The sequence below is a fragment of the Polypterus senegalus genome, chromosome 6, assembly GCF_016835505.1.
Source record: "Polypterus senegalus isolate Bchr_013 chromosome 6, ASM1683550v1, whole genome shotgun sequence".
Taxonomy (NCBI): Eukaryota; Metazoa; Chordata; class Cladistia; order Polypteriformes; family Polypteridae; genus Polypterus; species Polypterus senegalus.
In genome coordinates, this window is record NC_053159.1 from 39,666,550 (window position 1) to 39,680,737 (window position 14,188).

A 14,188-nucleotide genomic window follows, 5' to 3' on the forward strand; every position below is an offset into this window, starting at 1 on the left:
GAAGTCAATAGCCTCTCAGAAGTAACAGGGACTACTAAGTAGGTACTTAGTTATCTGAAAATTGTAGAGGGAGAAGTGCTTTTTAGATTAAATAGGATAAAATTCAACAATTAATTATTAAGGAAAAGAATCAGCAGTGCATGTCTAGAACATGTATATTAGCACATAATCAACATAGGTTCAGATTAGGAAGGTCATGTTTCACTAACATGCTGGAATGGTACGACAAAACAACAAAATCATATGATAGTAGAGGTGCATATTATTTATATCGGTTTCCAGAAGGCCTTTGATAATGTACCACATGAACGATTAGTGATCAAACTTATTGCCTGCTCTAAATAATTTTTATAAATATACTTAACATCAAGCTTACTTTTGATTAGTCTTTTTTTTACTATACCTATTTTTTATTTTGCAGGTGGTGGATGCCAGGTTGGTTTCAGTATTTGATGCCCGTGAACTGGAGCTAGTGATCGCAGGGACAGCAGAAATTGACTTAAATGATTGGAGAAATAACACAGAATATCGAGGAGGTAAGATACAAAATTAAAAATGGTGCTTTGAAGAAATTTGTAGATGCCGGACTCTACAATAGACATATTATAATAAAGTTTATTGTCTTTTAATAATAGCTGAAGTTCCTGTAACTGTAGGAGGAAGAATTAAACAAGCATGTCTGTAATATGTTTAAAGTTTAAACATCAAGGAAAAGGGTTTTAGGTCTAAGATGAATGATCAGCTAATGAAATAAAGTGCAATTATTACGATTGGTAAAGCACATTCATACCCAGTATGTAAACCAAATCCAATAATCTCATTCTTCTTGTGTAGGATACCATGACAACCACATTGTGATCCGATGGTTCTGGGCAGCAGTTGAAAGATTTAACAATGAGCAGAGACTTCGTTTGTTGCAGGTAGGTAATATCACACAATGAAATTCCAAAAATTATCTGAAAGAGTAAAAGAAAACAAAGCAAAACTACATTTGTGGAATTGTAATAACCAGCTTATGAGTCCATCTACATACGAGGTGTGGCAGAAAAGTAATGAGACTGGCAACACTGCAAGCGATCTGGCAACGCTGTGCTGTTGTCTTTGATAGAGCACGTGTATCAGTACCCTCCCATAGCTCAGTGCGAGTTTCAACTCCTTCCGTTAACTACGTGATTTTTGTGACTGCTATTAGCGAAGTTGTGTTTTTGGTTGTGCGTCACGTAAAATGGAACAGCGGAATTTGGAGCAACGTTGTGCCATTAAATTTTGTGTTAAGCTTGGAGAATCGGCAAGTGTGACGTTTGAAAAGTTAAAACAGGCCTATGGGGAACATTCTTTATCCCGAACTCAAGTTTTTCAGGGAAGCCTTCAACTTCGAAAACCAATGAAAACATCGAACGTGTGAACACTCTTGTGAGATCAGACCATCGTTTAACATTAAGAATGTTGAGTGAACAATTAAATTTGAACAGATTTACCGTTCATCAAATTTTGACTGAACATTTGCACATGCGAAAGGTCTGTGCCAAAATTGCCGAAAAACCTCACAATTGAGCAGAAGGACAATCGAAAAAACGCATTCCTGTGGTTCCCCAGCCCCCTTATTCACCTGACCTCAGTCCGTGTGACTTGTTTCTTTTTCCTAAACTGAAAAATGTCCTCAAAGGGCGTCATTTCGGGACTTTAGAAAACATCCAAAAGAGTGTAATGGACATGCTGAAGACCATACCGGTTGAAGACTTCCAGCGCTGCTACCAACAGTGGGAACAACGTCTCCATCGGTGTGTAGCTGCCCAAGGGAACTACTTTGAAGGGGATAACATTGATGTTTGAAAAAAATAAAAATTTTGGTAAATAAAAAATCAGTTTCATTACTTTTCTGCCACACCTTGTACTCGTACAGTGTTGAAACAAAGTATAGGACAAATTACTGATGGATGCAAGTATTTAAAAAAGGTTTTCTTCTTTTAATGCTTTCATAGGTATTGTTAGTTAGTATTGTCTTTCTTATAGTTTATAAGGAGTTTAACCTATTTGTAATATATATGACAAGTTTGTGATAGACTGGAGTCCTATTTAGAGCGTGTTCCTCTCCCATGCCATCAATGTGTACTTGGTCACACCATACACATATCACTTATGTCATTCCACACCACCTGCTTCCTATTGCAGTGATTCTGAATGTTTGTTGTTAATTATTGTTTTTGTGATTATTTGGAATTATTATTATTATTTATTTGGCTATTTGTAGTTATTTTTTTATATTTTTGGTCGCTGTTCTTTGTTGTCGCAATTGCCACCATTTTGCAGAATTGTTTTGGTACTAGCAATTCTAGCAGGAAGTTGCCTATCACACAACCAGGAAGGTATTTAAAGCACTGCTTTCCCAGCATCCAAAATTATGTCTTTCAATGTTAACAAAAAAATCACATTTTAATGGAAAAGGGTTAAAAATATTTCTTCAGGATAAAACATTTTCTCTGTTTATTTCTACTTCAAGTTTTGTTTTATGTATTGGAATAGTTACATTTGGTTTCATGTTTGATCTTCTCGATTTCGACCTTCCTTTTGTTTCTGACTACACTTTTTGATCCCACCAAGTTCCTGCTCCATTCAAAATGATTTTTTCTCTCCCTTTTTCTACTAGAAGAAGAACAGATATTGTCTAGTGACTGCTTCCTTTCAGCTGCAATATGAAGATTGTTCAGCCTCAGGTTTCTTCATTATTTAGATAATTTGGCAGTTTATATCAGATTTAGCATTTAAGGATAAATTAGTTATTAGTATGGACATCTCATTCTGTGTGTTGTAGTCATTTAAAATGATAAATGGTCTCCTAGTCTATAGGCTGTGGCTGCTAAACGCAATGAATATGTTCCCAGAGAACAATGAGTTGCTCCTTATTTGTCACAAAGTCTGATGATGTTCAAAGAGAAAGGTACTGACAAAATTGTATAAGCTTCAGTTTCCTTTCTGAAAAAAATTGAGCTAAAATTTTTCAGAAATGCAAGATTTTCTAACCTGACATTTCAATCCATGTAAATGCTCTAAAGATTTGTACTCCATAGTATATACTGTATATTGTTTTCAAGAAAAAATTAACATGAATCAAAAAAAATCCTTGCTGTAGCTAGCTGTTAAAAGAAATTCTATAAAATTGTCATTATTTGAGAAGTTTCTAAGTGTGAATAATGGTGATAGGCCAGGGATTCATGCAAAATTGGGTTTGCAGTGAAATTTTAAATTTTGCTTCACTTTGTGATCAGATAAATTTACACCATTGACATACCTGCCTGTGAACATTTTTACGTACTGATTCAATTCTATGTGTCTCCCTGTGATTTAGTATTAAGATATATTTCTCTTGTGAAAAAACAGAACAATTGCTTGTCATATGTGGACATTTTGTTGAGCAATGAGACATGGATTGTGGTTGTTTTGGAAGTATTTAACTTATTTAGGTTTTAGTGATTGCAATCCTAAAGATGCATCGGAGACAGAAACAATACTCAATGCACTCCTCCATGATACAGCTTCATCTACAGCAGTGGTCCCCAACCTTTTTGACACCAAGGACCACTTTACTAGGAGTAAATTTTTCCAGGGACCGGTGTGTGGGGGATTTGGGGCTGGTTCGTAGGGCAGTTTTATACACAATTTACATTACATTTCTATTAGTATTAAGTTATAATATCGTAATAGAAATTATACAACTTACCATAATGCAGAATCAGTGGGAGCCCTGAGCTTGTTTTCCTGCAACCAGACGATCCCATCTGGGGACGATGGAAGACAGTGACACGCGAAATGTGTTGCTTATGTTCAGTCTACTCTGTAATCTCGTTTTGGTTGCTCTCACTGCAGAAAACGCTGCCTCACAAAGATAGGATGTTGGAAATGAAAACCGACTTTTCAGTTCTTTTGTGGCAACCTCAGGATATTCCGCCTTGACTTTAATCCAAAATGTATGGAGATTTGAAGTTGTCTCAAACATACTTTTAAGGCCGCCATCATTTGCACCCTCACGTAGTTGATCCTCTTCAAGCAAAGACAAAGTTGATTCACCTGGCTTATTCACAAATGGGTTATGAATCCATTCCTTCTTATTTTGGGGGGTCTTTTGTGGTTGGGAATAATGCTCAAACTCCCATAAATCAAGTTTGGCTTTGAATGCAGCTACTTCATCTGCCAATTTGAACAACAGGTATCTTCTGCCTCTGAACCACGTGCTGCTGCTCCACAGCTGCCTCAGATTTTCATCCTCAGGCTCCTCCAGCACTCCTCCAGCCTGGCTGGATACTGAGTCTGCAGAGTGGGTAAGGGTGGGGCGCCCACTAGTGCCTGTGTGCCTGTAGTGCAAATACAGGTAAAATTCCATTACAACGAACAGCCAGGGACCTAAAAAATATTTTGTTGTAATGAGATTCTGTATTTGTTACTATAGTGCTTTCTTTAACTTGCGTCCAGGCATTTGCAATCATTTCAATAGCTTTTTTCACGTTAATTTTAATCTTCTCCTGTTTACAAGTTATGCTGACGAAAACTTTTCTCAGCATTTCCTGCTGATAATACACTTTCAGGTTGTGAGTAATGCCCAAATCCAATAGTTGAAGCACTGCTGTGCAGTTGGGTGGGAGGAATTCAACGCGAACATTATCTAAATGTGGACGCATGTTATGGGCAGCACAGTTATCAATCAGTAGCCAAATCATGCTTTTGTTCTTCTTCATATTGTGAGGTTTCTGAATTCCTTTGGGATCCCCCCCCCCATTCCTCCCATCGGGAACATCATGCTGAGGTGCATCCTGAAGTGAGATTGCCGCATCTGTGTAAGATTGTTTGTCTGTTGCTGGGGCAGGACAACAGCAGACTCATACCGGTGCAGTAAGGCACCACAGAAGCGAATCCTAAAAGATTGGGGTCGTGCTATAAGCCCCTGTCTTCCACAGATGCGGTGATCGCACTTTGGGACGCTCTCCGGTGTGTTTTTCCGTTGACAGGTCCCAAGAGAGTTTAAAAACCTCACATTTTCTGGAAGGAGTGCTGCATTAATAGGAATGTTTTCTGAACGAGCATCACTGAACCACATAAAAACAGCTTTTTCGGTGTCTTCAAATGCAGCAGGTTGCATACATTTGGAACCTGAGATTTTTCTTCTTTTTTGCATATAACAAAGACATATGCATTGCACTTATCATTCCAACAGATTGCACATCACAAAAATTAACACTGTTATTGTTTTTTCGTGTCTGTCGTTTCTGTAGTAGATTTCAGATGTTGACAAGCAATAAGCAACAGGTATCACTGAAAACCACAGAAAACAAAAACAGGAAAAAAACAGTACGAGGAAAGTTCGAAGAAAGAAAAATTTTTTTGCAATGTTTCTGTTTGGGGATCATTGTGCACAACTGAGCTGCGACCTTAGAATTAACTGCTCTGTGGATGATTCATTCAGGCTTTTCAAGATCACTTTTAATTGTAATGAAAGCACCTGCCGAATGTATTTCATAGTAACAAGATTTTTATAGACTTGTGTCATATGGGGAAACTATAGGGACCATAAAAATACTTTGTTGTAATACTCTGTCAGCTTGGCCTCTCTCATTTCTCCGCACCGCTGCAAAGCCCCGCCCGTCCGCCTAGCATTCTGAAAAGTGTCCTCAGTAAAGGGGGCAGCCATTTTGCTGTAGCCCTTCACTGAGTAAGTCTCCATTGCTGGCAGTTCTCTTGTGGCCCGGCTGTCAGATGGCCACAGCCCGCTAGTGGGCCGTGGACCAGGGGTTGGGGATCCCTCCTTTAGAGGGTGACAAATTCAAAATAAAGTCAATGGAAATATGAGTAAATAGTCTCATGGCCATTATCAGTAGAAGAGACCAACAGGTAGGCATTGGCAGGATGGTTTGTAAGGTCCTTTGAACTAAAATACTACAGGTGTCATATGAACTAAAATACTGTCTTCCGACTGTAATGACCATGAAAAAGTTATTTAATAAATTATTATGTGTTCATTTTTCAATTGGATAAATATTCTTGTCCCTGTTTCAAAACCAATGCTACAGTACTGTTAGTAACAGAGAGAAGACCATACACAGCAGTGTCTAGTGGTGCCTTCAAGTCTGAGAGTCCAGGATTTTTCTGAATTTTTTTGTTTGTCATCACTGTAGCTGGGGGAGGAGGAGGAGGAAGAAAAGTGATTCTTGAAGATAAGAGACTGTTTTTAATCATGAGATGTGAAACATGTGTTTGATCATAAAATGGTGAGGCAGTGCAAGTTTGTAAATAACAGAGCCAATACATTTAACAACAGAATACGTACTAGTGTACCACTAGTTTCTGGAAAGGAACCATCAGGAACATTTGTCATGTGAAATGATATACTACGTGTAATTCTCCTTTCATTATCCATAGACTTTCTGGCAGAGGTTCCTGCTATTAATATGTATTCTTGTTAATACTCCCCAGTTATCCAGCATTCTAGTGAAATTATCAGTAAGACTAGACAGAGCTGAAATAACATTGTCCAGTTTTAACAGGGATGGCAAATGTGAATAAAAAAAAGTTGAAACAATTTGAGGTTGAAAATCGGTTAGGAGAAAAAAAAAAAACTGTACATAAGCCTCACCCGCTTCTATCATTACCCCAAATCACAGTGCACTTTATGCAAAAAAAGTTTCAATATATCCTACTTGTGGAATTGCAGGTTGATTTTGTAAATCTAATTTGTACAACTGAATCAAATCAAGTTTTATAACAAAACAACCTGTGACAGACCCTGGTAAAACAGGTTTAGAAACCCCCCATCAAGAGAGGTTGGAAGAATGCGCTGAAAGTGCATTGCTGCACCTACCACATGACGATCCACTTTGATTGGGACCCGAGTGCACCAGGTGACACCTCAGCACCATGCTGGAACAGTGTAAGGTTTCTGATGGTGGATGGAGTGCCAATCCTGTCACCAAACCCCGAGTTTTCCCTGTAAATTGGAGGATCTGCTTGCAGGGCTGGATGCAGATTAACGTCATACCCAGGATGGAGCAATTGCAGTGTAAGGGCCTTGCTCAAGGGCCCAATACAGTAAAGTCATTTCTGGTGTTTACTGGAATCGAACCAGCAATCTTCCAATTGCTGCCACAGAACCCTAGCCTCGGAGACACCATTCAGCCCAGTCACATTGGAATTGTTCCCTCACTGGCAAGTGTATCCTTCTATAACACAGGGAAGGAAGCAGCACTGAGGTTATAGTCAATTGTGCAAACAAAGTAGAGAGAAAGCTAAGTGAGACTGAGATATTGGCATGTGCATTATGGGGGTTCAGACTAAGAAAAAAAATGTCACTAGAATACAGTAAACAATGTTTATCAACATTTGTAACCGTTTATTGATGTCAGTGAGAACGGACTGTTTTAAGCATTTTAAGCATTGATGGTGTTACTTGCAGTTGGGCTGCTTAATATGCTTACAGGCATGTCAGTAGGATAGCAGTGCACACAGTGGTATATTGTCCAACATTTTAGTTTTGGTAAAAGAAAATGAGAATTTTTTAAATGTTGTGTTGAAAACAAAAGGGCTTGTGTACTAACAGCTCTTTTTAGAGCTTTTTAGAGGCCGGCAACACAACTGTTTGTGTTGTTTCAGTTACCACCATTTCAAAGTATGTAGAATCCCTGAGCTAAGGAGAGATCAAAATTTGTAAGATGGTCAATTAAATCTTGGCATTTGGTGTATGGGAGGTAAGCGCCTTGCATGTAAACTAAAAACCATCTTATTCTGCATTGCCTTGTCCACCGTTCAATTTCTTTTTACTTTCTTCCTCTTTTTACACTTTGAATTGAAATACCTAAAAACAAAGAGAAGCAGGCAAGATCAAGTTGCTTTATTAGCCACTTTGTGCCTGCCCAGCATGGAATGAGCTAGCAAAAGCACACAAAACCAGAAAATAATAATGGTGTAATACCAAACAGGCAAATGGATACTGCATGCCTTTGTGGTACAGTGTCGCAAATATAGCTATTTACAGATTTACCTTCATTTTTAAATAACTATCAGAAAGTGGGTGCACTTACTTTAAGAAAGAAGGAAGTTTGACATATGTGTGTCTGCGGCACATGTACCCGATTCATGTAGCATTGAAGGAATCGGACGAACATCCGGGCAAGTGAAGCCACCAGCCCGTCATACTCTGTCTCTGTTTAAAAAAGAGATAAGGCAATACAAGTGGTGCATTGCTCAGTTAAAAAGGAATTCAGTCCTGGGCAAGGAATTTAAGAAGTGAAACTTAAGTACTTACTAGAGAGAGTGGAAAGGCAAGGCAATTCAACCGCCTCAGGGCTTGTACGCCGGCTGAAGCTGTGATAAAGGAGAGAGTGCTGGGAGGAGGGGAAGTGCAGCGTATGCAGCATCATTGTGTTGTCCCATACAGGTGGGAACAGAGATACGTTGGCAGGGATTGGGCATCACACTCTGCAATGCTATATAAAACCAGCAAGTAGACACTAGGGGTTGTCTTCTTGACCAGATTGGGTGTCTGGCTAGATAAAAGCCAACAGTGAAGTAACTGTGGTGAGTGAGATTTTAAAGTCCTTGAATGTAGGGAGGGGACTTTAGTAGTTTTATTTTCCTTTTTGGTGTAAATTGCCTTTTGTTATATTTTTCCTTGATCAATTAGGAAAGGAAAAGAATGAGGAATATTTGATTTTCATAAATATTAGCATTGTCCAGGTGTTCTTTTTTCCCCTTTCTGATTCAAATTTTTCTAAACAGCAGGGAGACAAACAAACTGCAAATCGTGGCTCTAATTTGCATTGGCTGCTCTTGGACAACAATTAAACTGTGTGGCATATTGTTCAGGGTTGGTTGAAGACCACAGTAGGTGTTTTTTCCCCAAAGTCTAGGAGATCTTTGGGTGTGTCAGTAATTGTAGCCACTTATAATTTCCCTGGGGAGTAAAAAAAAAGGTTTAGGCTATGGAGTGATTTTAATATTTTCATATTGTCTTAACAATCTGTTTCTCTTGAGGTTTTTAGTGCTTGCCAAATATGATATCATGAAATCAAATCTAGTAACTAATGACCAATAAATCACTCTTGCAAACAGCGATATTACGGTTACAATGATCAATAATGATAATAAAATGGTACCACTATCTAATGGCTAACATCTGCCAATCATCCACATCATAGTTCTGCTCAGTGGTGGACAGAAGGAACACAGGGGAAGCTTCCCAGAATCTGGAAGTCGTTAGGATAGAATAGATCCTACTCCTAGACCAGATGCATCCACTTCTATTTTGAAAGACAGGGTGACATCAAGATGTTGTATGATGGGCGCAGTGGTAAACATCTTTTAGTCTTTTTAGCGAGAGGGATAATGGATGCAATAAATGGGCTGAATGTTTTGATAGACTGCATGCATGTAAGATTGTAGGCAGTTTTAATATCTAACTTTGCCAAAATGGTGGCACAGTAAACGGTATATTCACCCTAAATCTTAACAGTATACATCAGTCAAGTAACACCTGTCGTGAACCACTTTTGTTTTTAATTTTTTCTGGGAAGGATACATTTTTTCCTTAAATAATGTTTACCCTGTAATAATATGGTCGGGAACCGTTTTGGTTAAGTATTTCAATTGTATGTGGTGCCTTGTGAAAGTTATTAATTATTATTGTATTAGAATTTAAAGATACCGTCACACCATTCAGTTTTTATTTGAACATCACCATTTTGCTTCCTGGTTGCTAGGTGGTTAGGAGGTTTAAGACAGTTCTCAGCAATATCCAAAATGCCACAATACCTGGACTTGCCGTAACTCACCATGAGATGTGATAGTTCTTTCATCATAAAAAGTGATTGAAGCTGGCCAGTTTTGAATAATTTCCACCTTACATTTATCCTTGCTCTGGATCTTCGTCCTTTCCATTTTCAGATGAACCGTTCCTCCAATATCGTGTGAGATATCTCCTTTGGCAGTAGGTGATCGCTGTGCTACCTAGTACATAATATATCCCACTTTACATTCCTCAAAATCTCTTATGTTCACAGATGTTATGGAAGTAAGTTTGCCTTTAGATCCTCCATGATCACCATGAGACATCTTTCAAGTACACAGCTCACCCACAAGGCAATTGAGACAAGCCAAAGAACAGGTCAGCGATGACAGCAGCATACCCTCAATTTAGAAACCCGTCAAGAAAAAAATATATACTAACTTAAAGTAACAAGCCAGAGGCCAAATCTTGACATTAATAACAAAAAAAGTTTATCAAAGTAAAAAAAAAAAATGGAAAGAGAGGCCTTCTGTTAAAAGGCTGCCACATGCAAAATTAACTTCTCCAAAAGGTACAGGTTGAGCATCCCTAATCTAAAATGCTAGGAACTTTAAGCACAAAATATATTTTAAATTTCATATACACCTTGTGCATATAGGCTACAGGTAATTTTATACAATATTTTGAATATCATCTCCAGACAGACGAGTAGCTCCACTGACAGACTGAGGAGATCGTTCCTCCCCCACACTATGCGACTCTTCAATTACACCTGGGGGAGTAAATGCTAACATTAATTTTAACATTAATTTTATTTTAATTTTTTTCATTTTTTTTCATTTTTATTACAATTTAATTTAATATTGTTTCTTTGTATCAGTATACTGCTGCTGGATTATGTGAATTTCCCCTTGGGATTAATAAAGTATCTATCTATCTATCTATCTGAATAAGATTGTGCACAGTAGCATTAGCAGTATGTCTCTATCAGCTGTTAAACAACAGCAACAACAAACATCAGCAGTTTTGTAGTCTCCATCTACAATGCTATGTTTTGATTAAATGTTTACTGTACATAAGAACAAGCAAAAAACACAGTGAGTAATGTATGAAGGTCTGGTGGTGACGATGACTGATAAGAAACTGGAGGCAGAGCTCTAAGCTGTAAGCTGCGCCTTTATTCTGTGTGACACACCGCACCTTTGAACCAATGCACAGGTGTTATCATGGCGCTTGCTTTCCCTTCTGCGCAGCAGTTTGGAAGTGTTGTTATCGCACCTTTCACCCTTTGGTAATGCTCTTGTGTGATAGGCCTCTCAGAATTTTAAATCTGCTGCGAATACAACCCCCAATGTACTCCATCTCTTAATTTGAAGGAGGTGTGCCTTAAGAACTACAGAATAGACAAAGTACTACAAAAAGAAATGAGTAACAACTCTTTTATTTCAAGGTGCTTAAATATTGTTTGTACAACATAACAGTTTGCCTAGGAAACACGGCTTGCCTAACAGTCCAGAATATGAAGTAACTGCTTCATGAAGATACATTATGCTATGTAGCAGCGGTTGATGTTTTCGATTGTAAAGATGATCAACTGCTGACTTGTTGAACTCTAGAGAGTAGTTTTGTGTTATAAATGGACATTTTAGACAGAGTAACTGGCGCAAAATTCAGAACAGGATAGTGGAGGTGGCATTTCTTTTAAAACTGGTAGAACTGGAAAATCCCAAATTAACAAGTGAGAAATGAGTGAGATGGAAAATTGTGTAGAGACCAAAAGAGGGATGTGCTTGGTGTCTTGTTTTCACACAAACGTAATTTACAATCAAGTTAGAAAACTTTATGTAGAATAACGTAATTTCTTATTTTAAAGAATGCTAGTCATTCAAGTACTTTTGTGGATAGAAGAGTTGCACTTCACCATGTCATTCTTTTGGAGAAAAATATTTGGAAATGTATGTATTATGCTGCATTGTATTTTTGGTATTCTTATTTTCTAAATTCACCATTATTTACACGTAATTGTATTTTCCAACATCCACACATTGTCATCCCTCTCAAATATGTGTATGTGTTTATATATTCACGCACTTCCACCTTTTTGCTTAATTTTTAAATTCACAACATCACATTCACTTTTGTCTGTTATTTGAAGATGATTTGTTTCAGACTTGTTCTGACTTAATGTCATCCAGTGTCCATGTGAGGACTGCAGTGTCTGATGAACAAAAGCAACAAGAAGCACAAAGAAAGATGGATGTAAGGGTTAAAATGTCCAATGAACAAATGCAACAAAAGCCTCAAAGAAAGAGGGACGTACAGGCTGTCATTTGTGGTGAACAGAGGTTCCCAAATGAACAACGTGACCGGAAGCTATTACAGTGCATCCGGAAAGTATTCACAGCGCATCACTTTTTCCACATTTTGTTATGTTACAGCCTTATTCCAAAATGGATTCAATTCATTTTTTTCCTCAGAATTCTACACACAACACCCCATAATGACAACGTGAAAAAGTTTACTTGAGGTTTTGCAAATTTATTAAAAATAAAAACTGAGAAATCACACGTACATAAATATTCACAGCCTTTGCTCAATACTTTGTCGATGCACCTTTGGCAGCAATTACAGCCTCAAGTCTTTTTGAATATGATGCCACAAGCTTGGCACACCTATCCTTGGCCAGTTTTGCTCATTCCTCTTTGCAGCACCTCTCAAGCTCCATCAGGTTGGATGGGAAGCGTCGGTGCACAGCCATTTTAAGATCTCTCCAGAGATGTTCAATCAGATTCAAGTCTGGGCTCTGGCTGGGCCACTCAAGGACATTCACAGAGTTGTCCTGAAGCCACTCCTTTGATATCTTGGCTGTGTGCTTAGGGTCGTTGTCCTGCTGAAAGATGAACCGTTGCCCCAGTCTGAGGTCAAAAGCGCTCTGGAGCAGGTTCTCATCCAGGATGTCTCTGTACATTGCTGCAGTCATCTTTCCCTTTATCCTGACTAGTCTTCCAGTTTCTGCCACTGAAAAACACCCCACAGCATGATGCTGCCACCACCATGCTTCACTGTAGGGATGGTATTGGCCTGGTGATGAGCGGTGCCTGGTTTCTCAAGCGTGGCGCCTGGCATTCACACCAAAGGTTCAATCTTTGTCTCATCAGACCAGAGAATTTTGTTTCTCATGGTCTGAGAGTCCTTCAGGTGCCTTTTGGCAAACTCCAGGCGGGCTGCCATGTGCCTTTTACTAAGGAGTGGCTTCCATCTGGCCACTCTACCATACAGGCCTGATTGGTGGATTGCTGCAGAGATGGTTGTCCTTCTGGAAGGTTCTCCTCTCTCCACAGAGGACCTCTGGAGCTCTGACAGAGTGACCATCGGGTTCTTGGTCACCTCCCTGACTAAGGCCCTTCTCCCCTGATCGCTCAGTTTAGATGGCCAGCCAGCTCTATGAAGAGTGCTGGTGGTTTCGAACTTCTTCCACTTACGGATGATGAAGGCCACTGTGCTCATTGGGACCTTCAAAGCAGCAGAAATTTTTCTGTAACCTTCCCCAGATTTGTGCCTGGAGACAATCCTGTCTCGGAGGTCTACAGACAATTCCTTTGACTTCATGCTTGGTTTGTGCTCTGACATGAACTGTTAACTGTGGGACCTTCTATAGACAGGTATGTGCCTTTCCAAATCATGTCCAATCAACTGAAGTTACCACAGGTGGACTCCAGTTAAGCTGCAGAAACATCTCAAGGATGATCTGGGGAAACAGGATGCACCTGAACTCAATTTGGAGCTTCATGGCAAAGGCTGTGAATACTTATGTACATGTGCTTTCTCAATTTTTTTATTTTTAATAAATTTGCAAAAACCTCAAGTAAACTTTTTTCACGTTGTCATTATGGAGTGTTGTGTGTAGAATTCTGAGGAAAAAAACGAATTTGATCTATTTTGGAATAAGGCTGTAACATAACAAAATGTGGAAAAAGTGATGCACTGTGAATACTTTCCGGATGTATTGTAGCTGTAAAATAAATCAAAACTGGGCAATTTCGCACGATAGAAGGCATAGCAGTGAACAACATTATTCTGGAGATTTAATTTTACCTTTCTTGTCTTTGACTTTTTCGTGTAACTGGTTTTTTTTTTTGTCATAGTTTGTGACAGGCACCTCCAGCATACCATATGAAGGTTTTGCATCATTAAGAGGAAGTAATGGACCTCGACGGTTCTGTGTGGAGAAATGGGGCAAGATCACTTCATTACCCAGGTAAAAATTGTTTGTTCCTTTACTGGAAAAATAGATCAACAAATGAAGCAGAACAGAGCTAATACTATAACTTAGTAAAAGACTGCAAAACTTTTATGAGTGTCATAGTGTAGAAAAGATTTTACAAAAGAAACATTGATATTAAAACAAAAGTCAGAGTTTGC

At 38.7% G+C, this 14,188-nt stretch overlaps 1 protein-coding gene across 4 annotated transcripts in view; it reads left to right on the forward strand.

Moving 5' to 3' along the window:
* The window catches only part of LOC120530997 (E3 ubiquitin-protein ligase HECW2-like), a 368,650-nt gene that overhangs the window by 343,972 nt on the left and 10,490 nt on the right, over positions 1 to 14,188 (forward strand). For all 4 annotated transcript variants that reach the window (XM_039755889.1, XM_039755891.1, XM_039755890.1 and 1 more), the window contains 3 exons: positions 422 to 536; positions 835 to 920; positions 13,912 to 14,024. In XM_039755889.1, the coding sequence (XP_039611823.1) occupies positions 422 to 536; positions 835 to 920; positions 13,912 to 14,024 (314 nt within the window). The remainder of the gene's footprint in view (positions 1 to 421; positions 537 to 834; positions 921 to 13,911; positions 14,025 to 14,188) is intronic.